The sequence below is a fragment of the Condylostylus longicornis genome, unplaced genomic scaffold, assembly GCF_029603195.1.
Source record: "Condylostylus longicornis isolate FDR11 unplaced genomic scaffold, ASM2960319v2 ptg000052l, whole genome shotgun sequence".
Taxonomy (NCBI): domain Eukaryota; kingdom Metazoa; phylum Arthropoda; class Insecta; order Diptera; family Dolichopodidae; genus Condylostylus; species Condylostylus longicornis.
In genome coordinates this window covers 52,559-67,613 of record NW_026578021.1, presented here as the reverse complement: position 1 = coordinate 67,613, position 15,055 = coordinate 52,559, and the positions used below count along the sequence as shown (strand labels likewise).

The following is a 15,055-nucleotide window of genomic DNA, read 5'->3' as shown; positions in this document are numbered from 1 at the left end:
AAATAAAAATTTGTTTCACAATTTCCTTGTCAAGTGCAACAAGCAAAGTTTATTGCATTAGAAAAGAAAAATATTACATAATTTATAAATTTTTTTCTTGTTTTAATATGTAAGAAATCAAATAAAAATCGATTTGATTTTTGAATTGCGCAATAACAAGATTTTTATTTCTAATAAAGTTGGGTCAAACCAATGGTTTGTATTGTAGCACTTTTCCCTTCAACAAGTGAAAATTCTGCTTTTAAAATACAGTCTATGTATATCTATCACACTATAAAAATTATTTTCATTCATACACGAAACTATTTCTCGGATTGCATATATTTAGGATGAACGATTTATGCAATCTTTGAAATAAAGCAAAAATTAATAAAAAGTGGGTGTAACATAATGCTCGATTTTAAGGGTTAATTGTGTGAGTTTAGAAAAATAAATATATTTTTTAATGTCATGGAATTTACCGTTAGCTTTTTGCGTTTATAGAAATTTGAAAAAGCTTCCGGTTTTGGAAATATAAGGCGTTAAAAATTCAAATTTTACAAATTTCAAGAGGCGTTAACTTGGGATGGGGTGGAGATGGAAAAAAAATTTCTTCTAAAGAAATGAAGCATTTATTAGTGTCTAAAAAGCCCTAAATTTCAGGCTTCTAGAGGCTGGGCTCTAGAAAATAAACGACATCAAAAATTTGGAAAAGTAGGACTTTAGATAACGGTAAATTTGAGCGGCCATTTTGTTTTTGTAAAGTTAACCGTTAGTATACCCCGCTAGGGGAAGCAACCCACTGCCTTTCTGCGTTTGCAAAATTTGAAAAATGCTTATGGTTTCATTGCACTAAATAGTTAAAAAATGGAATTTTTAGGGTTTCCGGGGGGGGGGGGGGGCATAACTTCTAAAGGGGGGGAGATAGATAAAAATTTTGTTCTGCAAAAATAAGTTTCTAGTAAAAATCTATGTACATACAAAATTTCAGCTTTCTATCTTCAAAGGTGTAGAAGTTTTGTAAACAGACACACGGATAGACGGATGGACGGACGGAGGGACGGATGGACGGACGGACGGACAGAGTGAAACTAATAAGAACTTTTTTTCAAAAAATTTTTGAAAAAGTGCTAAAAATTTAGCTTACGTTTTGGTCTCATTAAAAGAAGTTTTTAAAGATAATTAAATCGAATAAAAAAACTAAAGGTTTTTTATTTGGTTCCTTTTCTATATAATAAAGAATAATAAATTAAGTTTAAGTTAAAAATTAATAAATTAACAAAATTTACACACTGTTATTGAAAAAAGTAAAGTTCTATGTTATGTACCTTGGTCCACGATAATTAAAAATGTGAAAGTTAATAGCAAAACGTACAATCTGACAAAAATATGCCAAAACAATTTTTTAATTTTATGATACTAGTTAATGAAACGGAGTGAAAAGAACGAAAAGATAATTATTTAAATAATTGAATCATGTGGAATAAAGTAAAAGAGATATCTGGTCATCAAGAATTTGTATTCAGAGTACAATTTCAATATATTTTTGCTAAAGAGTAAATTTGCAAATTACAAATAAATCAAGCAGAAAGCCGAAAGAGGTAAATGATTTTGAATCAAAACTGATATTTAAATCCTCTTTACCAGTTAATGAGCTGAAATGAGAAGACCTTTGTAGTGTTTGTGAGGCGGACTATATTTTCAAAATATTATCATAAAGTTTACCTTGATTCTCGTCAAACGGTAAACGAGATTTTTTCTTCGAAAAAATAACAAGAAGAATTTGTTCGCTGACAAAGAATAGTTTCATGTATTTGTTTCTTAAAGTTTCTTTATAAATAATATTTTTATTATTTATTAAAGAGAACTTATATTTTTTGTGCTTCAATTTGTTTTTTTCGGCAAAAACAATTAACTTGACAAAATACGTACAAATCAATAGCTTAAAATTTAATTAAAAAACGCTATGCTAAATACTGAAACCGCTTCACAGACCCATTTTGGAACTTTCAAAATTAAATAACTTAGAAATGATTCACCAAGCTGTTATGTCATAGGTTTAACACTGCTATGAAACTAATAGGCAGGTATAAAAGGTGAAAATGATGTGGAGATATTTTAGAAAAACAATTTTTTTTTGTCGTCTAACAGACGCATATCAGTAGTTACGCGTTAAAATATTGTGATATTTTGATGTATTCATACGATACTTTAATTATAATAGTTATTAACGGCCGTATAGTGTATACAATAGGTATTTACTTGAACTTTCGTATATAAGCTTCGCTCGGCCGTCCGTGAAACCTCTTAATTTTTGAAAGAAATCAGGCGTCAGCAACTGGACGTTTACTACAGGCCAAATATACATTTTTGGTGTATAAAGAGAAATAATTAACCGATTTCATTCAAATTTAATATTTAAATTATTCATACTAAAACAATGAACATATAAATTTTTTGGAAAGATCAAGGCTCGAAAACTCATCTGCAGGCTGATTTTATATTTTCCACTATATCTGCGGAACGAATTGATGGAATTTCTTGAAACTTCATATTTGAGTTCTGATTATTACCGAAACTAACTTGCGAGCATTTCAGAGAATTCGGCTAGCACAAAGCGAAACTCTACTAAGAGCCAAATTTACATATTTCTCGGTATGTTAACTATAAACTTACTAATGCCCTAAAAATTGAAAAGAAGTATTTAACAGTCATTTTTATAAAATTCTGTAACACTTTCTCTTAACCAGACAATACACATTGTGGTCAGTTATGTGCTGACCATATCAGATTTTTTTCTTTAGAAGTATTTATTGCGTTTTTTAGCGCTATATAGAAAGTAGTGTATATATACTGGGAAAAATTTCTATTTTACTTGAAAAATGAAACATGCAGAACTAAAATTTATTTAAAATTTACTTCTAATTTTTTTCTTAAATTTTGAAGACATTAACAAGTATTCGATGGAATCATGTAAATATGTATTGCGATCAACCTCTGGCTAACCCAAATTTAAACATCTAGAGCAATTACAAAGTAAGTTACTAGTAAGTTAACAAGTTATAAGTATTTAGGCATCCATCATTTTTTCGTTGACTCAGACTTTTTCGTTAAATAAGACTAACAAAGTTTTCTTCTAAATAAATCATTACTAAATTAATAATAATTAAACAACGTGTAGTTGTTTAATTAATAAGTATTGTGCCTATCACACTTATAATATTATCTCCATGGAAATTTCTTCAAACAACTGCCAAACGGGTGGATGACGTAATCAAAGGTAGAAAAATTAAAATTTTTTTTTTCGAACTGGACTCGAATCAGTGAATTGTTCTTTACTTTGCCTTATACTATAATCCACATGAATACGAAGTATTCTTTACATTGAGATACTGCATGCAATCTTCCATTTGAAACACACAATCACAAGAATATACATAAATAAGTATTGCGTCCTTAACACTAATAACATTACTAAAAAATCTGATATGGTCAGCACATAACTGATCGCAATGTGTATTGTCTCGTTAAGTGAAAATGTTACAGAATATTATAAAAATATCTGTTAAATACTTCTTTCCAATTTTTAAGACATTAGTAAGCTTATAGTTAACAGACCTAGATATAAATTTGGCTCTTAATACAGTTTTGTTTTGTGCTACCCGAATTCCCTGAAATTCTCGGAAATTAGTTTGGGTGACAATCAGAACTCAAATATCAAATTTTAAGAAATTCCATCAATTCGTTCCGTAGATATGGTGAAAAATGTAAAATCGGCCCGCAAATCAGTTTTCGAGGCCTGATCGTTCCAAAAAATTTATATTTTCATTGTTTTAATACAAAGAATTTAGATATTAAATATCAATGAAATCGGTTGATTATTTTTCTTTATATACGCAAAAATGTATATTTGACCCGTAGCAAACGACTAGTTGCTGGCACTTGATTTCTTTCAAAAGTTGGAAGGTTTCGTGGACGGTCGAGCTTAGCTTATATATGAAATTTCAAGCAAATTGGTTGAGTATTTTCTTCAAAATGGTCAAAAATATAAAACAGGCCCGCTAAAAAGTGCAGTTCCCGAGGCCTGATATATCCCAAAAGTTGATCAATCCGTGCCATGGTCGAAATAAACTTACATAATTTTAGAACTTAGAAATTTTATATTATAAAATTTCATCAAAATCGGTTCAGCCGAACTTGAGATACACGCGTCCACACGCAGACCGACAGACCGACAGACTGACAGACCGACAGACCAACGGACCGACAGGTTGCTAAAAATAGTTTACTTACACTTATCTACTAGGGAGAGGTGCATTCCTACTGAAAACTTGATATGCAAAAGTTGTTGCCACCACATAACCTACCTATTGTATACACAATACGGTCGGTAATTACTAATACAATGTGTAGTTCTTTAATTAATATGTATTGTGCCTAATACACTAATAATATTAACTCATACAACCGCATAACGGATTAAATTTCACCAGGCTGTTCAGATGTATTCAAATAATTAGACCGCTTCTTATGAAAAATCGTTCAAAAATGCATTTTAATTATAAAAAGTTTACATACAGATTTTTTGAGATTTGTTTTTAATTTTCACTCTTTTTTTCTATTTTATTTTCTGAAAGTGGAAAATATGAGTTTTAAATAATTTGTGTAAATTATTTTTGCCATTTAAAAAACAGATCTAAATATAATCGGTTTGAAGAACTGAAACAACTTCTATAGTATTAAAACATTTTGTTTTATATATAATACACACTTGCACAAAGAAGTTGTAAAGTGATGCAGCACTTCCATCAGTTTGAATTGATTTATCTCTCTGTCTATCAATTTGTTTCATTTTTTCGCAAAGTTCAACCTTTTCTTCATTTGAAAATAAGTTGGGAACTTCACCAGAATTTAGTAGATTGTTAATGTCCTCCAAAAACGATTCCAATTTAGCCTAAAATAAAAACATGATCTTATTATTATTTTTATCTTTTTGATGTTTTGTCTATATTTTATAGGCAGTTAAAATGTTCTAATAGGACTTAACAATAAAATACAAATTATGTTTACGCGAATGCTATATATATACAATTATAGTACTTTCTCGAGGTTAAAACATTACAAAATTTAAAATAGTACATTTTTTGCATACTATGGTATGCAAAGAAAATATTATCTTAAGGCTTATCAGTATTGTTAAAATGTTTTATTTAGGTTCCTGCATCGAATTTTGCTATAAATCTTGCATGCACAAATATTTAACAACTTGCTCATAATATTTCATGTATTTCAAATTCGTTTTCGTTTTAGACTTATTATGTCATTTCCAAGGTAATAACAAAGCTTGTTTCTTTTGAAAAAAAAAGTTATGTTTTCCAAAAAACAAGTCTACCTAATTCTGAAACCGCGTGGTTATGTTTGAAATAATTTAGTGTAATAATAAATAAAGTTGGGTCAAACCAATGGTTTGTATTGAGCACTTTTCCCTTCAACAAGTGAAAATACTGCTAGTACAGTCTATGTATACCTACCACACAATTAAAATTATTTTCATTCATAAACGAAACTATTTCTAGGATTGCATATATTTAAGATGATTTATATAGATGATATATTTAAGAAGATTTGAATTAAAGCAAAAATTAATTTAAAGACGTAAAAACTTAATTTAAAGTAAATTTATAAATTAATAAATTATTAATTTAAAAATTTACTTTAAGTAAATTGCGTGAGTTAAGAAAAATAATTATATTTTTTAATGTCATAGATTTCACCGTTAGCTTTTTGTGTTTATAAAAATTTGAAAAAGCTTATGGTTTCGGATATGTATAGGGCGTCTAAACTTCAACTTTTAAAAATTTCAAGAGATGATACATTGAGAGAGGGTGGGAATTGAAAAAAATTTTCTAGTAACGAAATGAGCTACTTGTTAGCGTCTAAAAGCTACTAAAATTTCAGGCTCTCACAACCTGATGTCTAGATGAAAAGGATCAAAAATTAAAAAAAACTGATTTTAGATAACGTCAAATTTGAACAGCCATTTTGTCTTTTTAACGTTTAATTATAGTATACCGCGATAGGAGAAGCAAGCCACTGCCTTTCTGCGTTTGCAAAACTTGAAAAAGACTTATGGTTTTACTGCAATAAATAGTTAAAAAATGGAATTTTTAGGGTTTTGGGGGGCTATAACTTCTAGAGGGGGAGAGATAGGTAGAAATTTTCCTCAACGGCAATAGATTTTTGGTAAAGATCTATGCACATATTAAATTTCAGCTTTTGTTATTAAAGAAGTTTTGTAAACATGCCAATTGACGGACGGACGGAGGGACGGACAGACGGACGGGGTATGTTAACTATAAGCTTACTAATGTTCTAAAATTGGAAAGAAGTATTTAACAGACATTTTTATAATATTCTGTAACATTTTCACTTAACTAGACAATACACATTGCTAGCAGGGAGTGCACTCTGCTGTCATATGATTAACGGGACATTTTACACATCTAGCCTCTCTTTGGAAAGTCTTTTGTATGTGTCCAAATGTCTGCCATCTCTTGCATTGCGGAATGGATTTGCTGCTTCTAAAGGTTTCAATTTTTTCTCTCATATGCTGTAAGTATTCTATTTTATAGATCTTGGTTATTTCTTCCGAATCGTCAAAATATAACATAAAGAGCGAAAGTTTTACTGAAATATATTTTCCATGTTCTTTTTTCCTTTTGGTTTTATTTACAACATTTAGACATTTAAAGCTTTTGTTAATGAGCTCTTTTTTATATCCTCTGGCTCACACGATGGGTGGAGATTTCTAGCCATAACTTTAACTGCCCTTGTTAGTTTATTCTCATACGTGTGCCACTCCAGTTTAGCCTTATTTATAGCTTTGTTTGTAATCTGTATTCATTTTCATTTTCCACATTTATTTTTGATTGGTCATTATTTATCATATTGACCCTAACGTTTATTCTTTCTTAGTATCTTAACTATGTGGGAGTAGTTTTTAATATTGCTCAATGTAACCGGAGGAGGCTTGTGCTTTTTTGGATTTTCAGCCTTAATTTTAGAGACTTTTCCATTTTTTTCTTCTTTGCATTATTCTGTTTTAGGATCCAGTCAGTTTTTCTAGCCCGTTCTTCATTCTACATTCTCTGCCTGTAATTTTTAGCACTTTACAAAGACTCTCTAACTCAGTTATTCTCGAGTCCTGAGTATCCAATTTACTCTCCTGTATAAGATGTCTTCTCACATTACCCTCTTGGGTTTTCATTTTTTTTTGTTTTGTTTTACCAAGCGGATTGGGTTACGAAATATCCGCAGTAAGGTATGCTTGTGATAAGAGTCCACTAAAATGCAAATCGAAGTCCAGACGCGCCGGACTCACAATGAGCGGCAGAAATTATATGTGCTGCTTTGCACGAGGGGATTATTCTCAAAGACTAAGAGAAGAAAACTCCGAAATAAGACAAAAAAAATGCAATGAACAAAAAACAAGGATTGAATAAACCAGGTGGCAATCCAGTAATGCTTGAAAATCCACGCTCTTCGGAGGCTGCTCTTATGGATTCTGGAGGAGATCACTTATTGCATAGTAGATTATTGATGATTGCAGAGCAAAATGGCAGAGTTAAGGAAACGGAAATATGGGGTGTCAAAAATTCAAATTTTAAGAGGCTCTAGTTTGACAGGGGGTAGAGTATTTCTATTTTCAAAGGTGAAAAAGTTTTGTAAACATGTACACTGACGGACAGAGTGAAACCAATAAGTACTTTTCTCCAAAGAATATTTTAAAAAGTGCTAAAAATGAAAATTCAGGCAAAATTATGTATTCATACCAGAATTTAATTGGAGCACTAACTTTCAACACGATTCGACTTGTCATTTGCGGTAGGGTCATTAAGTCAATTTAATAATAATTATTTCCAAATACACTGGTCTGCAGCAAAATGAGTATTACACTATTTCCAAAGTACTATTGATTATGGTTTAATTTTCAAGAACAATGATTAAGTTAACTGGTTACGCTGATTCTGATTGCGGAGCATCTGTCGATATACCGAAAGTACTATACAGGTTACATTTTTACAATGTTTGGTTCATGTGCTAGTTGGGATTATGGAAGCAAAGAATGGTAGCATTTTCAAGTGCGGAAGTGGAATATATGGCACTTAGTGAAGCTACAAAGGAAGCATTGTTTTTAAAGAAATTACTTTGTGAATTAGCATAAACAAAAATGAAATTAAAAAGTTTTAATGATAACCAGGGAGTACAAAAATTAGCTAGAATCCTGTATTTCACAACAGAGCAAAACATATCAATGTGAGACATAATTATAAACCCCAGGCAGTGGAAGCTGAAGAAATAGAATTGCTGTATTATGCCAACAGAAACTATGCCAACAGATTTTTTGACAAAAGCTGTTTATAGATCAAAACATGAAAATTGTAGATCCGCTTTCGGCATAGTAAAAACACGTTGAGATTCAACATTATAAATACACAATAACAAAATTTACTTTTAGGGCTGGAGTTGGTTATAGCGAAGTAATTTTTATTATACCAATCTAATAAATACAATAATTAATATTAAAGATATATACGTACATATTTTTATGCTTAATGTAATGTGATTCTCATTTAATATAATTGAGTAATTTCGAAAATACTGAGTTAATCTTTGAGTTAAATAATTGTAATGTAAGTTAACATACTAAAATTTTTTTTTCTTTCCACTCTTATGTAGAAAGTATGAGAATATAATTTGAAACCACATTATTATAATAAAACAACGAAATAAATTTGAATTTATATTTAACAATGTATAATATTTCTTCATTTTTAATACAAAACCAACAATAAGTAAATTCAAACGTAAATTTATTTTTTAACATGTTCAGTCTTAATGTATTACCGGTGATCATAAGAAAAGGTATATTCGTTAAATCATTGCTGAACAAACGAATACCTAAGTAACGCAGAGTTAAATTTGATTTCTATAAAAAAAACATCTGAAAATTTTATACATGCAGCTCCCTTACTTATACATATGCTTAGTTTTTCTAAATTGTAGGATTACACCTATATTAAGGACTTAATGCATAGGTGAGGACGGACTTTACGAAACCTTTAAGATTTGGTTACACGATGGAACTCAATGTAAGTAATTTTTATATTTCTTATAGTCATGAAGCTCAATATGTTAATTTTCTTTTATCGTTTTCAAAAATTTCTGAAATTAGTGCGATTCACGCTAGGGGCTTCTAGTCTTATTTTGGTAAGGTTGCAGGTGTATTTATGGATTAAAGAAAAACGTTTGATACTATCGATTATGATATCCTTATAACTAAACTAAGTTGGTTTGCTAGATTGATTACATGAATGAATAGATATTTGCAAAATCAAAAACATTTTGTATCTTAATAAAATGGAAAGTTCTATTAGAAATGTTGAAATTGGTATAATGCAGGGGTTGATATTAGGAACTCTTTTTTTTCAATACTTATTAATGACATTCATAGCTCACCATTATTAGGTAACTTATTTCTGTTCGCTAACGACTGTGGTATACTTTTTCCTGATAATGATTTCAAGCAAGTGGAATCTCAAATTCAACATTAATTATTTATTTTATCATAATATTTTAGAATAAATAAAATAGAAATTAATGCTTCAAAAACTATAATCTTCACTTTTAGAACTCGTCGAAAAAATTTTGGTAATATTTGCATTAATCTTTAAAATAACATATTGCAGGAAGTAGATGAGGTCTGAGCATAACATTTCCAAAAATTTGTATTAGCTTGCGTACGTGGAAAGAATTAAGTGATTTTATTCGAATTATATACATGCATAAGAATAAAATACCTATATGTGTTTAAATTAAAATGTGTTGCGCTTTACTTCATTCGAATTTGTCTTATAGTGCTGTACCAGTGGTACAGCTGTGGGAATATCCTAAACATACACTTATTATACACCTATAACTTATATTCTGTAAACCGTTTTTTACTTTTAAATGGACCAACTTCGAAAAATTTTTGGTATATAATGTACAAAATTTAAAATAACAATAGCTATACAAATATCACTTCTTTTTTGCAGGATTCAATGACGAGTTTAACGCTCGATTTAGAAATAATTTACGCATTGGGAGGACACAAACTTCATTATATATACATGGCTACTTCTCAGGTGGTAAAAAGTACGGGTACTTCTAGAAGGGCTAGAGACATGGGACAAAAGGCATTAGGTAGAGTTTTGCCTCTAGGGTCCCAAAAAAATCTGACATTGGAACTTTTTAGCCCCGAAATAGCTCTATTTTAAGATTTTCTGAAAAAATTTTTGTATAACAAAAGCACGTTTTTCTTTTAACTTTTTATAATTAGAAACACAAACCAAGAAATAAATGATACGTTTTACGTTATTTTTATTATATTGAAAATATAATGATCTCGCATATTTTGGGTTCGGATAATTGAATTAATCTTAACGTAAATAAATGTTCAGACATCAGATGTTTTGTGACATCTGAATATTAATATTTCATTTGTTATTGTTTTGAACATTACGTTTCGTCAGCAAGCTTTAAAAAAATATATGTACATACAGAATATATGTATGTACGTATGTAGTTAGAATTTTATTATTTTGTTCCAAACGAAAAACTGTAAAATGCTAAATTTTAATACATTCATATGTACATACATATATTTGAATAAAATTTTTATTTTGTTTTTGCCTAAACCTTTTCTCTATTTGAAAAACTACATTCATATGTACATACATATATTTGATTACAATATTATTATTTTATTTTAATCTAAACCTTTTCTTTATTTGAGAAACTTATTTCTATATGTTCACCCGCAGTTTTAAAAAAATAGGTATACATTCATAATTATGTACGTTTTTGCTTAAAATTTTATTTCAAATTTTTTGAACAAAAAATTTTAAAATGTTCAATTCTAATACATTAATTATGTTCATACATATATTTGAATAAAAATATTATTTTATTTATGCCTAAACCTTTTCTTTATTTGAAAAATTTATTTCTTATGTTTCCCCCATGATTTAATAATTATGTGTTTCTATATGCCAAACCACAAATTTGAATATTATTCAATTCATATAGAAAGCTTAAAAAAATTAGTTAGGAAGTTTTAGTTAAATATATACATACATATTTATGTACTTAACTATTGTAACAATTTTTTTTTTGGAAATTTTCTTTAAATTTTTATAATAATATTTATCTGTTATATATTAAAAAAAAAATAAAACAAAGAATTTAAACAAAATAAAAAAAAATTTTTAAAATAATCCAAAAAAAGAAAAATATGACACCATCCCGGAAAGCATTGATCCAATAACCTTCTGGCTATGAGACTACCACGCTAACCACTAGGCTACGCAGTACCTTGAATTTCCCTTAATAATTCTATATTTTATTCATATTTCGTATAACTCATCAAAAACCATTATATTTAACATTATATATATATAGCTACTTTTCAGGTGGTAAAAAGTACGGGTACTTCTAGAAGGGCTAGAGAAATGGGACAAAAGGCATTAGATTGAGTTTTGCCTCTAGGGTCCCACAAAAAGCAAGAATTCCACCCGCCCTCCCCCTTCCCCCTTCACCAGCTCCTCCATACCCCTTCTCCACCTCCCAAGATGTTTTGTAACCGTTTTTTACAAAATGGTACTACATCCTGTAGGGGTAATTTTTTACTTACTTTTGGAAGTATTAATATTGTATATAAATTCATTTTTGGAAGTGTGAGTTATAACAAAAAGTGAAAACTTTTTTAAGAAAATTGTAATGTTTTAATAAAATCTACATTGTTTTATAATAAGTTTGTACATATGCATTTAGTTTTGCATTCTTTTCGGGATCTGTTGCAATATGTATTAGAAAGCAAAACATAAGTTTACATTAAACTCCTTGACAATATATTTTTAGTGTAAAATTTTATAAGTAAATGTTATTCTATTGCATTAAACTTTTTACAAGTAGGGTATTTAAAAAAAAAATATTTAGAACGGAAACTCGCTGATATTGATTTGGTAAGAGTGAAGGTGTTTTAATTTCATTTAAAAAAAAATAAAGTTATCCATAAAAAAAGTTCATCTGGCAAATCGCATTTTGCAGGGTTCGAACCTGAGATTTTTCGCATAGAAATCGTATGCAATACATATTACCCTATATACGTTAGTATTGGTGTTAATATTTTTGGTGTTAGTATTATTCTACAGTCACGCGTTTTAGTCGCATGTATTATAAACTCCAAATACATACGTGCATGAATTGTAGTAGCAAGTTAATTCATGCGTATACAATAATTTATGGCTTAAAGTGTTTATTGTAAAAGGTATTTTAAGATTTTATGCGACATAACTCCAAGTGAAGTTTTAAAATAAAATACTCAAAAAGTATTAGATTTCAAAGGAACTAATTATTTGTTTAATTATGCATTTTTGTGCCAGAAAAATCTGATATTGGAACTTTTTAGCCCCGAAATAGCTCTATTTTAAGATTTTCTGAAAAAATTTTTGTATAACAAAAGGACGTTTTTCCTTTATACTTTTTATAATTAGAAACACAAACCAAGAAATAAATGATACGTTTTACGTTATTTTTATTATTAGAAACACAAACCGAGAAATAAATAATATTTGAAAATATAATGATCTCACATATTTTTGGTTCGGATAATCGAATTAATCTTAACGTAAATAAATTTCGGCTTTTATCAGACATCAGATGTTTTGTGACATCTGAATATTAATATTTCATTTGTTATTGTTTTGAACATTACATTTCGTCTGCAAGCTTTAAAAAAATATATGTACATACAGAATATATGTATGTACGTATGTAGTTAGAATTTTATTTTTATTGTTCCAAACGAAAAACTGTAAAATGCTAAATTTTAATACATTCATATGTACATACATATATTTGAATAAAATTATTATTTTGTTTTTGCCCAAACCTTTTCTTTATTTGAAAAATTACATTCATATGTACATACATATATTTTAATACAATTATTATTTTATTTTAACCTGAACCTTTTCTTTATTTGAAAAATTTATTTCTATATGTTCACCCGCAGTTTTAAAAAACTAGGTATACATTCATAATTACGTGTGTTTGTATTAATAATTTTATTTCTAATTGTTCCAACAGCAAAATTTCAAAATTTTCCATTCTAATACATTCATATGTACATACGTTCATATGTTGGAACGAAAAATATTAAAATCTTTAATTCTAAACTTTCATATATACATACATTCATATATTCATATATACATACATACATATTTGAATAAAATTATTATTTTGTTTTTGACTAAACCTTTTCTTTATTTGAGAAATTAATTTTTGTATGTTTAACCCCATGATATAATAATTATGCGTTTAAAATTATTTCTATATATTCTACAGTTTTGAATATTATTAAATTCATATAGAAAGCTTAAAAAAATTACTCAGGAAGCTTTAAAAAAAAAAATATACATGTATACATATTTATGTTTTTAAAATTTTTGCCAATTTTTCCAAACTATTATAAAAATATTTTTTTGGAAATTTTCTTTAAACTTTTATAATAACATTTATATGTTATATATTAAAAAAAAATAAAACACAAAATTTAAACAAAATAAAAAAAATAAATAAATTAATTTTTAAAATAACCTAAAAAAAGAAAAATACGACAACATCCAGGTAAGCGTTGATCCAATAACCTTCTGGCTATCAGACTACCACGCTAACCACTAGGCTACGCAGTACCTTGAATTTCACTTAATAATTCTATATTTTATTCATATTTCGTATAACTCATCAAAAACCATCATATTTTACATTATATATATATAGCTAGAGACCTGGAACAAAAGGCATTAGATTGAGTTTTGCCTCTAGGGTCCCAGAAAAAGCAAGAATTCTACCCGTCCTTCCCCTTCACCCTTCACCTCCTCCTCCTTCCCCCTTCACCTCCTCCCAAGATGTTTTGTAACCGTTTTTTACAAAATGGTACTACATCCTGTAGGGGTAATTTTTTACTTACTTTTGGAAGTATTAATATTTTATATAAATTCATTTTTGGAAGTGTGAGTTATAACAAAAAGTGAAAACTTTCTTAAGAAAATTGTAATGTTTTAATAAAATCTACATTGTTTTAAAATAAGTGTGTACATATGCATTTAGTTATGCATTCTTTTCGGGATCTTTTGCAATATGTATTCGAAAGCAAAACATAAGTTTACATTAAACTCCTTGACAATATATTTTTAGGGTAAAATTTTATAAGAAAATGTTATTATATTGCATTAAACTTTTTACAAGTAGGGTATTTTCAGAAAAAATATTTAGAACGGAAACTCGCTGATATTGATTTGGTAAGGGTGAAGGTTTTTTAATTTTATTTTAAAAAAAAATAAAATTATCCATAAAAAAAGTTCATCTGGCAAATCGCATTTTTCAGGGTTCGAACCTCAGACTTTTCGCATAGAAATCGTATGCAATATACGTTAGTATTGATGTTAACTCATTCTACAGTCACGCGTTTTATTCGCGTGTATTATAAACTCCAAATACATACGTGCATGAATTGTAGTAGCAAGTTAATTCATGCGTATACAATAATTTATGGCTTAAAGTGTTTATTGTAAAAGGTATTTTACGATTTTATGCGACATAACTCAAAGTGAAGTTTTAAAATAAATTACTCAAAAGGTATTAGATTTCAAAGGAACTAATTATTTTTGTTTAATTATGTATTTTTGGGTAATTATTTTTCAGAACTTTTTTATTTTAAGTTTTAAGTTTTATCTTATTATTTATCAGGAAAAAACATATCTATATGTATATTACGGGTGTGTTTTTGAAGAAATAAAATAAACTTAAAATATCTCAGCCACAGAATGGAACACAATTTCAAAACTACGGGCATAATACTTGCAAGGCTTGCAATGCAAGCACTCACGACTAGTTATATATATATAGCTACTTCTCAGGTGTCAAAAAGTACGGGTACTTCTAGAAGGGCTAGAGACATGAGACAAAA

At 28.5% G+C, this 15,055-nt stretch overlaps 1 protein-coding gene across 1 annotated transcript in view; it reads right to left on the bottom strand.

The window, feature by feature from the left end:
- Positions 1-4,675: 4,675 nt before the first annotated feature.
- Positions 4,676-15,055, bottom strand: part of LOC129611550 (dynein axonemal heavy chain 7-like) — a 55,073-nt gene continuing 44,693 nt past the window's right edge. The window contains exon 3 of the mRNA XM_055524749.1: positions 4,676-4,933. Within this exon, the coding sequence (XP_055380724.1) occupies positions 4,676-4,933 (258 nt within the window). The remainder of the gene's footprint in view (positions 4,934-15,055) is intronic.